Raw genomic sequence first — 13,158 nt, forward strand, 5'->3', positions numbered from 1 at the left:
TGCTTTAAACATAAATTTTATGTGAGACAAATGTAAAAATTAAACATCTCCGTCTTAGAGGTTTTGTTATACCTGCCCCCACCTTACCCTAGCAATTATATTATTGTATCTTTCTCACAGTGCTCAGGAGCCAAGAAAATTTTGTTCAGCTCAATTTTCCACACTTAATATTTAATACCGGGCATCATTTAAAAAATTCAAATATAAAATTAATTTTAAGTTTGAACATTCTTTTTCTTTTTCTTTTTTTTTCGGTATGCAGGCCTCTCACTGCTGTGGCCTCTCCCGTTGCGGAGCACAGGCTCCAGACGCACAGGCTCAGTGGCCATGGCTCACGGGCCCAGCCGCTCCGTGGCATGTGGGATCTTCCCGGACCGGGGCACGAACCCGTGTCCCCTGCATCGGCAGGCGGGCTCTCAACCACTGCGCCACAAGGGAAGCCCCTGAACATTCTTTTTCAAATGAAAGCCCTGGATGTTCTATTCCTCCCCCTCCCTGTCCAGAACCTCTTCCTTAGTTTTAGAAGGACGTAGGGTAGAGCAGACAGGGGGCAGGGGTGGGGGTATTATCTCTACTAATGTAGTCGTCAGTTATGGCTGCTTTGGCCTTGGTCCCCAAGTGAACTGACCACTGCTCAGTTGGTACTATCACATATTACTGGAATCTAAGGGACATGCACTTGAGGGACCACTGCAATTCCAAGTACCATCATAGGGAAGTTTAAAGGGGGCATAAGCAGGATGCTCCAGAATCTTGACGATGGACACTACCTTTGGGAGCTCTGGTTCACAATCATATCTCTATATAAATTCAGTAGGATAGAAAAATCTAAAATTGTATGTCACATGCCTGAAAAACATCATGAAAATAATACACAGAGAAATCTCAAATAGATAAACAAAAAAAAAAGAATAGGGACAAACATTCCTTCACTTTATGATGTTATATCATCTACAAACCAAGACGGGGCAGCTGAACTCAATTACTTCTCTAGCTAAATGATATTTCATGATTAAAAATTTTGAAAACCTGTGAACTGTTCACTTAAAACCCTTTGCTCCCACTGCTAACTAACACATAATCTGTTCTGCCCAGATGCCAGCAAAAGAGAGAGGGCATTTAATTGAGTTTCCCTCCAGCTCAGTTGAATCTACAGCAGTTTTTCTCAGTGTGCGGTCCTTCTAAGGGGTGTTCATACCAGAATCACTAAGAGAGCTTGTTAAAATGAAAATTCCTGGGCCCACAACCTACCTACTGAGTCAGCACCCACAAGGGGTGGACATGAGTATCTGCTTTGCTCACAAGCTCCCCAAGTGATTCCTAAGCATTCTTAGCATATCATGTATCATTCACATGTTCCTTCACTCATTTATTTTTCAATAAACATTTACTGAATACATTTTGTGAACCACAGTCTTTAAAACTTTTTCATGTTAGCTAATGGAAATGGAGAAAGGATATGATCTAGTTGTCTGCAGATGAGCTTGGAGCCAGCTGAGATTATACCAGCAGACTAAGAGAGGGGGAGGAATGTAAAGCCACTGCTGGAGAGGCAGTGTTCCCGCCCATGCCTCCCCACCTGCCCCCTGTAGGAAGTCATCTACAGGGAAGGCAGAACCCTTTTCCTTGACACAGACCTTGTCCCACTTTACTGTGACTCCACAAGTCATCCCAGAACCAGATGGTCCTGAGCTTGGACATCCCAGCTATGCCCTTCCTCATTCTGCAGTGACCACACACTTTCATTCTTTACTCCACAATAGTGGGCATCAGAAGACAAAGCTCTCCAGAGAGACAGGTTTCTTGTTGCCTCAGGAATTTGCTTCAGGCCGCCCCAGGAACATTTCACAAAAAGGCAAATCACATGGTCACTGTTCAGCAGTCTGAGTTGAAGCCACCACTTGAAACACACCAGACAGATTTTGTCTCTCCTGGGTTTTAGTTTGGGCACATTTTCTTTTCTTTTTCTTATTTTCTTAAAGGGAATCTGAGGCTGGCATACTGAGATGGAAAGACAGAAGTTTCTCTATTAGTAGCCCTTAAAATTTGCCTAACCACACACTGCATTTTCCTAAAAGCAATTTATTCTTCAAGCTTCCCATCTTTAAGGTGCTTAGTGGAATTGGTCCATAACAAGTTCCCTGACCTCACTTACCACCATTCATAAACATATCTAGATATAATAGGTGTATGTTTCCTCTCTTCCTGTGGGAACTTAATGGCTACTCACCAGCATGTGGTTTAGGAGTGCCTTGTCCTCGCTAAGGAAAAGCTCTGCTGCATTAATATTATTCTACCTGCCATGTAAAGATTCAGAATTTTAGATGTGAAAAGAAGACATTAAAAGTAATAAATTTAACACACAAATTGAAATGAATCTCAACATAATTGTTTTCTAGGAGTTTGAGAATAGCAAAGGGAAGTCAGTTTCTGGAATGCCTGGCATCAACTGTAGAAGACAGACCCAACTTATTTTGTCATCAGGATCTTGCTATGCTTCAGGGACAATACAATGGATATTGGTTACCATGACACGAAATTACAGGAGTAGAAAACATTGGTACTTGGGCAGAATTTGTGATCTGGTAGCCTAACTTGATCACTGCTCTTTCAATTATTTCTCTTGTGTCATACCCAGTTCACCTTCACTTATCCCTCTTTTGCATAATAACATAAAGGAGGGAAAGGAGGGGAAAAAAATGAAATGAAACTCTGAGCTTTTTGACTGGATTTCAAAAAATTGGGAATTTACTATGCATTGTTTTATAAGAGCAAAAAAAAAACAATCTTAAGAAAACTAGAAGTGATATTTCTGATTGTATATTATTTAATCAAAGAGTTCTGCTATCAGGCATCCAATGGGGCTCTTACTCATCAATGACATGAAGTTACATTCCTTACTTTTGTCTTAGTCCCACTAGAATTAGTAACTGGCATACCCTTTCTAGCTCACCAAAGAACCACCAATCAAGAAGTTCTGTCTTTCCTTCTCAGGACCTTTATTCTCAGACACTGGAAACACCACCACTGGGACCATCAGACAGCAAAGTAGGATATCTGAAGGTATCCTAGATTCTTTCTTCCACCACAACTGATCGATTTAACAAGTCCCTATTTATTTTACCTTCATTACTTTTGCCTTAGCCCTGGTCCTCATGAACTCGTCAGGCCTCTAATTTAATCTCTCAGCTTCCAATCCTACCATCTCCCATCTACTCTAGACACTACAGCCAAAGCAATCTATTTAATAGCTGAATCTAGCAATCGCTTCTCTGCTAAGACCCCTTTAATGGCCCTCCCTCATTTTCAGGATCATTGTCAACTGCCTTGGCTTAGCAGACAAGGCCCTTTATGATCTAAACTCTGCTGACTGTTCTAGTTCTTCCAGTTTAATGTTCAATCCAGATTAACTACTTTTAGCCTCAATAGACTATGTTCTTCCATGCCCACAGAGCATGGCAGCCTTCACCACAGGGAATCATAGCACTGAATCTAAGTCAAGACCTAAACTCTTCATTTTAAAGAGAAGGACACCAAGTTACAGAGAGGTTAAGTAATTTCCCAAGGTCACACAGGTGATTAGGAACATGAAGGAGTTAGGACCCAGTGTTTAGGCCTAACTGTCCAAAGTATAATTTATTTAATCTCTTTCTGACATTACTCAAAGTGGCAAAGTCATACTCTTTCTTTGAAAATCATAAAATGATACAGACCATTTGGTCTTCATTAAGAAACTGGCTTAAACATGTGTATCCAAAGTCTGTTACAAGTGCAGAGTTTCCTTTTCCCCAAAGCAATCCACTTTTCAGAAGCCCCTTTACTAAGTCTACCAAGACGTCAATACAAAGAAAGCTCTCTGCTCTAAAACTGATATTCAAATTCAACAGAAGTAACCAAAATAAAATCTCCCAAATAAAACAACGTCAGAGACAGACCTTACAATGAATATAAAATATGCTAAGAACATTCTATCACTGAAATAAATTAGACTTTTGGAGATTAATAATAAGATGAAATCTTGAAACACATAAGAATGAAGCAAATGACAACTGAAGAGAAACATTTTGGAAAGGGTCCCATTTGAAATGTATCCGTTTGAAAACAGCCTCTGACTTTTGGCTATCATGGTCATGTGCCTGTTCAAAAATTCATTTTCAAATGATATTTCTGAATACAATCCCAAATTCAAAATGTGAGTTGGTTGCCATGCTCAAAATTTTCTCTGAGACGGACAAAACAACAAATGAGATGTTTTCAGAAGGAATAATAAGTATATTCCAACACTCATTGGGTTTAATTCATGCTTCAGATGCTGGCCTTTCCCTTCTAATTCTTTAGTATCCCGTTTTCATTAGAAAATGGGAAATACAGGAAACAGGATTATGAAGCCATTTCTAAACATCAGCATGGTACTGAAGTAAGTTAGCAAAGAAACACACATTTTCAAGGAAAGGATAGGGAGGGAAATTGGCTTGAGCCCAGTCTGTCAGAAATGGTGAGCGATCTGAGTTTAGTTAAATCTAATCATGCCATCATGTCCTAAACTGCATTTACTGACAAGTCAGGGCATTGGAAAGGGCATATCACACCAGAAAAAGCTTGAAAGAGGAACAAACATTACCTATTGAATAGGAGGACTGGGTTTACTCACTTCCAATTTCAACAGACTCCAGAGAATCCATCCACTATACTACCACGGTTGGGGTAGTGTGGGGGACAGAATAAGAGACTGAAAGAGGAGGAGGAGAGGCAGAGAACCAGCAGAAAGTACGGAAAGAACAGTAGGATTGCGGTTATTAAATATTTAATTTATAGACTAAACCAGGAAGAACACTGAGCAACAGTTGCAAATGATTACTCAGAAACTTCCCTTCTACTTAAAATGTAAAAGCAGAGCAAGAATACACAGGGACTAGGAAAGCAAAGACAATGACAGCAACAATCCAGAGGGGAAAAAATTACATGGCATTCATATCCAGAATGTTGATAATAACTCATATACAAAAGCAGCTTTTATTTCTTTCCAAATATTGCTGAAAGAATTTGGTAGCACTTTTTTTTTCTAGTTTGAAATGTGCTCAATATCTGAAGTCTCCTAGGATAGGTATAATCTTTCAAAAAATACAGATGTCATTTGGAAAGAAAGTTCTCAGGTAAAACAAATCCTATCTTTCAGATATTGAGAGAATTGGAAGGATACTCATGAATGCACTTTATTAGAATGAATTGTTATAAAGCACCATGTTAATAAACCATGGTAAGACCGAGCTGTATGCCAACCATGGTATTGGTGTAGTACTGACAATGTCTGCTGGTATATAGCATGGATGGTACTCTCAGCTAAAAAAGATGACAGCTCTTCTAAAAATAAGTAATATACCTCAAAGAGATACTTCTCTGCTGGTTCTGTGACTAGCAAATGATAAATAACATTTCCATTAAAAAAATGAGGGTATTAATGAATAATATATTGAAGGTGGTATACACACACCTGTTTAAAAAATCATTATGTAAGTTAAAAAGCATTACTTTGGGGTAAAGCCAATGAATGATTTAACTGAAAAATGCTTCTTATTGCACATGGAATTGCTAAAGTCAATTTTCTCAGTCATAGTTAGGTTTGACAAGACACTCTTCGCCCCAGACCCTGGATTCAGCAGTAATTCTGGAAGAAAATTTACATTTGTTTGTTGGTTCCCTGGCCTCATTCTTTTTCATGCCCTATCACGCATGTTGTTCCAATACAGCAAAAGCCCTTATATCCAAGGAAACTTCCCTCCCACTCTCAAACCTGCTTTTCCTCCAAAATACTCTTTTAGAAAGGAAGCAAACCATCATCATAACAACAATATGATAGGTGTTTGAACAGTACGTGAGGGTAGCCTTTGAGAAAGTTAATCTCAGTTTGTGCTGAACAGAATAAAGGAAACTCAGACAAGGTAATACTCCATTGTAAGAAGCCACTTAGCTGTACAGAACTAATTTTCCACATCAAATTTGACCCAACTAGAACACAGCCTCAGAAAAAAAAAATGTTCCAAGTGTAATTTATTCAGGGTTAACTTATTAATCCTCTATTGTGACACTGGACTCAAGGTCCAGTGGTCATTATATCACAGTATCATATTAATATGGAAAAGAGAATTAAGAACTTCACCTTGCCTTTTTAACTCCACATGGATGTGGGAGGAACATCCAGAGATATGCACTTTTCCCAAATAAGTATTACCACATTCTCTTTTCTGAGGGAAAATAATACTTGTTTTCTGCACCTTTTAAATTTTACTTGTATTTCCTTCCCTACAAGGCAGATGATGAAGATGAATTATTATGAAGTTGTGGGGAATTTCTCAGTATCTTTAATGTATTTGCTTCTAGAAAGAGGAGTGCTGCAGACACCAGGTAGCATCCTAGCTCAGGTATATTACCATTCTTTTGTGTAACTCAGCAAGAGAGAAAGCGAGAGGCACACACTCGGTATATATTTAACAATAATTTCCCACTACCGACTTCACTTAAGAGACTAAAATTATAATGCCTTTAAAAAAACAAAAAGTCACCAAAAAAGTCACAATCTGATGAGGCTTGTTCTTTGTCTTTATCTGAGAGACCACCTAAGGACACAGGGCTTTTAAACTAATAAGGAGAATCCTTTGTTCTCCCAGGTTCCATTTAAAGGAAAACTGGGTCGAAAGGCTTCCCCAGGGAGGAAAAAGAATCCAGGAGCCAAACACACAGGAGTAAGAGATTTCACTCCCACCACTGTTCCCACCCTCCCAAAGAAGTTAATTATCTCTATTTTAGGGATTTGGGGTGGGGAGCACTCAGGCAGCCCATTCTATACCACCACAATCTCATTCTCAAATGTGGCTCAGACCATCCTCCCTCCCTGACACCATGGAGTGAGGGGCGTTTAGAACCTCTCTCCAGCCATGGGCAGCAGAGCCAGTACTACAAGGCATCTATACTCCCCAAAAGGTGTGTCCCAGCCCAAGTGCAAAGTTGGGTATTTAGACCTGCAAAGCACAATGAGAGCCATTCAAAGCAGCAAGTTACAGTACCTTAAGAAGTCTGACAGATGGGAGAAAGGCTGCGTGGCACAGCTTCCGGATGGTCCAGTTTAGGGGTCGAGGAGCATCAGTTTGATTCATGACCCCGTCCAAATTCCACCGGGAAAACCAGAAGCCGCAAACCTGAGCAGTGCCTAGAAAATAAACGGTCCCCCACAGCCCTGGCATCCCATGGTCATCTCCACACCTGAGAATTCCATCAGGGCAAAGGCTTCCTGCAACTTGGGAGACTAGTCAAGTGGCGCTGCCTGAGCCACTGAACCTTCTTAAGAAAGCCACCTCCCCTCTCCCTGCAGCCGTGCTCATGCATACCAAACGTGGCTGAATGGAGGCACACTGCCTGCTACTTCGGGGAGGGGATGCACGGTTTTGAAGGAGAGGGACAGCCTGCACGGAACAGCCAGCGGTCGGAGTCAGAGCAGCCTGCTCAGAATGTGCGCTCCCTCTCCTACTCTCCTCCCAGTAAACGCAGGTCAGGCATTGGGGGAAAACCCTGGCCATTCGTTCTGCTCACTTGGTTTGAGGGGGAGCCAGGAGGAGAGCAAAAGGAAACATCAATAAAGCCAGAACGGGGAACTTGCACTTTCTGGTACAAAGCATCTCTGAGGGACTGGAAACTGGCACAGGGGGGAGGGGCTAGGACACAGAAGGAGAAGGGAATGCCTCCGAATGATAAGATAAATACTTTTGATTTATGTGACACAATAAATTGAGAGCTATTGTAAAATGGATCTACAATAAAAGGGATCTCTGTCATGTTCTGGGTTTTTTATTAACTGTGACTGACAGTCCTCACCCTGATATATACATTATATAGATTAGAGGAGGCAGACGGCAGAGAGAGAAGCAAACTAACACACACAGTGGGAGCGGTGAGTTATTCCTTTCATAGAAAGCAGTGTAAACTAATGTATCTTTGGCTTACCTTTCAGAAACGGCAGTTTCTAAATTGGGGGTTATCCCATCCTGAAAAGCCACTTGATACTCTATCTGCAACAAAAGTTTAACCCTTAAGGTGCCACATGGAATGCTTTCTATAAAAGATGGAGTTTCCTGAATTGGGGATACCCACCCCCACCATTTCCTACGGGTAGCTTTAAGAGAGAGTTGCTGCGGTGGTGTGAACAGTCTTTAGGGCTCCTGTGGTGAGAAAGCATAAAGGGGAACTCTCCCAGTTGAAGGCAGTGAGGTGGGTGGGAAGAGGAAGTCACCAGCCCCACGTAAACGCCCCCATCCCGAGGAATCGGACGTCAGTGAGTGCAGCTGACTGACGGCTGCCCAGGAGAACCCTCATATCCTTAGAGCATTTCCATCTTATTCTTCCTCTTTATGTCCCTCCCTATGACTGTACTGATTTTCAATTTTTAATTAACTAGAAGAGAATGGTAAATCCCAGCTCCATGACTATTATGCATTCTGAAGCAGAAACAGGAGATGTGAGAGCAGATGTGATACACGGAGACGCTGCTGTAATTCAGAATTTGGAGCAACATGGATCCTCCCTGGAGTGTAATGTACCTGACACACCACATTACAACTGTATTTCCCTCACAATGGTCCTGTGTTACAGATCTAAGGACACTAAGGATTTTTTTTATAGAAAATCTAGTCCATGGGTAGAATCCAGACTACTGACTTGCCTTGTGTAATAAAATTCATGCATCTGATTTCCTTCTATTAACCAATATCACTTTATAGACCCCACACACACACAGTTGGTTCACTATCTGCCACCATTCTATTTCCACCAAAGATTAAAGGCAGCTTAAAACAGTAACAGCTAACATGTCTGTGTCAAGCATTGTGCTAGGCGCTCTAAATGCATTACGTAAGTTCACATCAACAATAACTCTATGTAGTACATGCTACTGTCATATCCACATTTCACAGATTGAGCAACTGAGGTCTTGAGAAATTCATAATGAGTAATTAAGAATTAGTAATGACATAACTATAAAACTGGGATTTAGACTGAAACCAGTCTACAAGACTATAAAGACAAGCTTATCTTCTTTCCTATTTCTTTCATAGTTATGGCAGCCACAGCATTTAAGCTACTGCTTCAGTTTTCTGGTGATTTAACCCTACATAAGAGTTGAGCTAAAAGACCATGAAGAAAAAATGCTCAGCATTTGTTTCAAATTATTTCTTTGGTTTGACGTTGATATAGTAAATATCATGAATTCTAGAATCAGGCTGCATGGTTCAAACTCTAATTCTGACCCTGGCCTTGGGTAATTTACCGGCCTACTCTGCGCCTTAGAGTCCTCATCTGTAAAATGGAGATAAAAATGAAGCACACACCTAAGGCCGTGAAGACTAAGTCAGCTAAGAGATCAGTAAAGCACTCAGAACAGTGCCTGGCGTATACTGAGTCTCCTATACCATGATTTATCTTCCGGGTAGCAAGCACTGATGCTGAGGTGGGAACCTGCTGATGATGCCCTTAAGCATGCACAAGTGTATACACTTTTAGTACCAGGTAATGAAGTCAAGCAAGGCAGATTAAACCTGACAGCTCCTTATGAGTTACCATGAGATTAATAAATGGGGTAAAGAGAAAAGTGGGAAACTAAGACAGCAGTATGGATTTCCTCATGCTATACTACAGAGTGGTATTCATCAGATTGCAAGATGTTGCCTTTGGTTAGGCTACCAGGCACCAACCTCCCTAAGCTATTAAATGCTATTAAGTGGTTGGTTAAAATGCTGAAACACTGCAGTTGACTCTCCCCTGCTCCAACTGTTCCTCACTGTTAAGGGACCCCACAAAAAGGACAGCATCGGCGCTTCCCTGGTGGAGCACTGGTTGAGAGTCCGCCTGCCGATGCAGGGGACACGGGTTCGTGCCCCGGTCTGGGAAGATCCCACATGCTGCGAAGCGGCTGGGTCCGTGAGCCATGGCCGCTAAGGCTGCGCGTCCGGAGCCTGTGCTCCACAACGGGAGAGGCCACAACAGTGAGAGGCCCGCGTACCGCAAAAAAAAAAAAGGACAGCATCATTCTGAAAACACACAGCCTTTGATCCTCCTAGCCCCCTTAATTTTTACTAAATAACTTTGGTCAAAGAGAATAGTTTGGAACTCTGCGGAATGGAGAAGTAGGAGGATTCACAGCCCTCTCTAATGGCAATTAGAAGAGCGAGCACAAAACCTCTAGAGAATTGGAGACTACACAAAAGAAGTAAAGATCAAAGAAGAATGACAGTGCATGAGAGGAGGTTTTTCTTCCATTGTTGGAATAGTTTGGGCCACAACTGTTTGCTATCACAACATCTGAAGCAGTTTTCAGGATCCCACCCTGCTTCAAGAAATGATATTTTCACATGGAATGATGTCTTCCTGGCTTTTAGAGAGGAGTCTAATGAGGAAAGAGCAGAGGGGAGCAAGCCCAGCCCCAGACGTCTGCCTCTCATAAATCCAAAATGCTTGTTTACCAATTTTATGAATGTGGATGTTTACAAAGCTACACAATAAATTCCAACAGACTTAAAAGCCTGACATGACCACATCAGCTTTCAGTGTCTCCCAAAATAGCAAGCCCAGCGCATCAAATCTCTGCTCTCTGAAGCCTGCCTTTGAACTAATTTTCTCCTATGCTATGTAAGCCCACTTCCCACTGATCACCTTTGTGTTTTACTTCCTGTCTTAATGATGCTAAATTTAAGAATTATGATAAGATTTGAGCTGTCTCAATGCTGACGACGAGCCACAGTACAGACAGGCTGCCTGCCTTCCTTTTGAAAACCACATTCCCTCTCTTTAAAAAAATCATGGCATCCTCTACATAGCATTGCTCCACTTTGCACACTGTCTTCCGTTATATTTCTTAGATATACAAGAGGCTGATCCATGGAAACCTAAGAAAACAGAAAGGAAATGACACAGTATACCGGTGGTTCAGTGTTCCAAATCTGCCACCTAAAATGTGTTTTTAAAAAAATGCTCCAATGTAATTTTTCACAATGTTGTTAAAACACGGAAATTCACAGGTATCTGACGTTAAATGAACAGATATTTCGAGGCTCTCACAGTGAATGTAGTGTACCTAGTTCAGAAGGACGATACTCAAGCATCCCAGTGAAATAGCAGAAACCAGTCCAAGGGTAAGCTTTTGCAAGATAGCTTCATTTGCCTTAATATTTTGTAATTTCAATATCATCATCCTATTTGTTGTGTCTGATAATTCATCACTTTTATCAGAAAAACATTTGTGTTGTGAGCACTGGCAATTTATCATTTTTATCAAAAAACCATGCTTTTCCTCTCTCTTCGCTTTAACCGCACTCATAAAATTTTTAGAAATTTTAGATCCTTCAACAATATTTTCTAAGGTATTAAATCTCTTTATAGATTCCATTGATACAGAACAGTTCTTAATTTAGTTTCAAATATGTTTTCCAAATAGATTAATTTTTTTCTACATTTATTTTTCCCCTTTTGGTATCTTTTATAGATAATAGATTCTAGCATACATTAAAATCTATTAAAACCCATGACTCACTCAGTTAAGTAGCTTAAACATTTATGCTGTATAAAATTAAAAGGTCTCAAAATTAGAATAGTTGTCTACTCCACTTCTCCCCGGCTCCTTGAGTGCTATCCCCCCCTCTGCATGCAGTGGCAGGGAGTGGGTGTGTTTCTAAGGCATCCCATTCCACAGGTGGACAGCTCTAGATGAGAGGAAGTTCTTCCTACAACTAAGATAAAACGTGTCTCCCTGGAACTTCCCAGTCAAGTTTCTCTTCCAGAGAATGTTCTCCCAAAGTATAAAGACAGGCAACAAGCTCCACTCAAACCTCTTCTCCATACTAGACATCTTGGACCTTTGATCCTTCTTCACATGATGGAGTAGCATTATGTAAAAACCCTCTTCATGGTTATAGTCAATATTATGTCATAGGGCACTTTAAGTATAATGGTGTCTAATCCTCTTATGTCCCTTCAATTACTTCTCATAAAGGTCCTGTAGGGAGCTCTGAGGGTAAACTCACTAATAATTTAGTTTCTTTAAAAATTTTTCTTCATGAATTAATTAGTTTACTCAACCTACAGTTTAATAACTGACTCCCCCCGCTCCCTCTCTAAGTGAAGTGTGCCATATAGAACCTGTTACAAACTGACCTCCACTGTATCTGAAGCCTGAAATGCATGTAATTTCCTCTTTTTTGCCCCTGTAATGGAGGTACTGATAAGCTCCAGCTAATGAGAAGCCATGTTATCTAGAAATGGGTAGGGATTAGTCTGTGTTTCCTTCTCCCTGTCTTTATTTGCTAGCTTTGCAGTCAGATTTAATTCAAACTCAAGTCTTACCTCTCACAGCTGTGTAGCCCTGGGCCGGTTAACCTCCCAGAGTCTTAGTTTCCATGTTGTAAAATGGGGTCTACAGCAGTTTCCACCTCAAGATGTTTGTGAAGATTAAAATCAATTGGCACAGTGCTTATACAGTAAACACACATTTAAGTGTAATTATGATGAATGATGATGATGATTGTTACCTCTTTCACTGAAACCACTGGCATAGTGCCTAAGAGCACAGGCCATACAGCCAATGGCCTGGATTTGAACCCCAGCTTTACCATTTCATGTAGCTTTGGGAAGTTTCTTAACCTTACCATGCTTTAGTTTTTCCATCTGTAACTTGGGGATAATACTACTACCTATGTCAAAGGAATATTGTGAAGTTAATTAGCTAATATATGCAGAACCCTCAAAAGAGGAACCAGCACATGGTAAAGGCTCAAAAAATATTAGTAATTGATTATTAATAATATGACGTCAAATGTACTGTCTTTCCCAAAGCTGCTGCTCTAGGAAAAGCAAAGCAAAACGCCTTCACTTCCTCCTTTGCTTGTTCCAGTAAGAGGATAAGCTTCAGAAAACAGGAGAAAACCACACCTGCCTTTACTTACTGCTTTCCTTTCTGCAGCTGGGAGGGGATCGTATATTCCACTAACAGAGTACAAAGCTTTAATATATAAAATGTTTCCGTTGGAAAACATTAAGGTATATAAGCAGTTTCTGTTTCATCAAAAATAGAAATCACACACACACACACACACACACACACACACACACACACACACACAC

General features: G+C 40.8%; 1 protein-coding gene across 26 annotated transcripts in view; it reads right to left on the bottom strand.

Annotated features, from left to right (window-relative positions):
• Positions 1–13,158, bottom strand: part of TRPM3 (transient receptor potential cation channel subfamily M member 3) — a 798,781-nt gene that overhangs the window by 508,341 nt on the left and 277,282 nt on the right. For 11 of the 26 annotated variants that reach the window (XM_029202582.1, XM_029202601.1, XM_029202599.1 and 8 more), the window contains exon 1: positions 7,062–7,238. The exons of 7 other annotated variants lie outside the window; for them this stretch is intronic. In XM_029202582.1, coding sequence (XP_029058415.1) covers positions 7,062–7,238 — 177 coding nt within the window. Of the gene's footprint in view, positions 1–7,061; positions 7,505–13,158 lie in introns of those variants that run through there. 8 more of the 26 variants (XM_029202616.1, XM_029202613.1, XM_029202611.1 and 5 more) reach the window with 2 other exon arrangements.

Source organism: Monodon monoceros, unplaced genomic scaffold (assembly GCF_005190385.1).
Source record: "Monodon monoceros isolate NGI ecotype Baffin Bay Population unplaced genomic scaffold, NGI_Narwhal_1 Super_Scaffold_5, whole genome shotgun sequence".
Lineage (NCBI taxonomy): Eukaryota > Metazoa > Chordata > Mammalia > Artiodactyla > Monodontidae > Monodon > Monodon monoceros.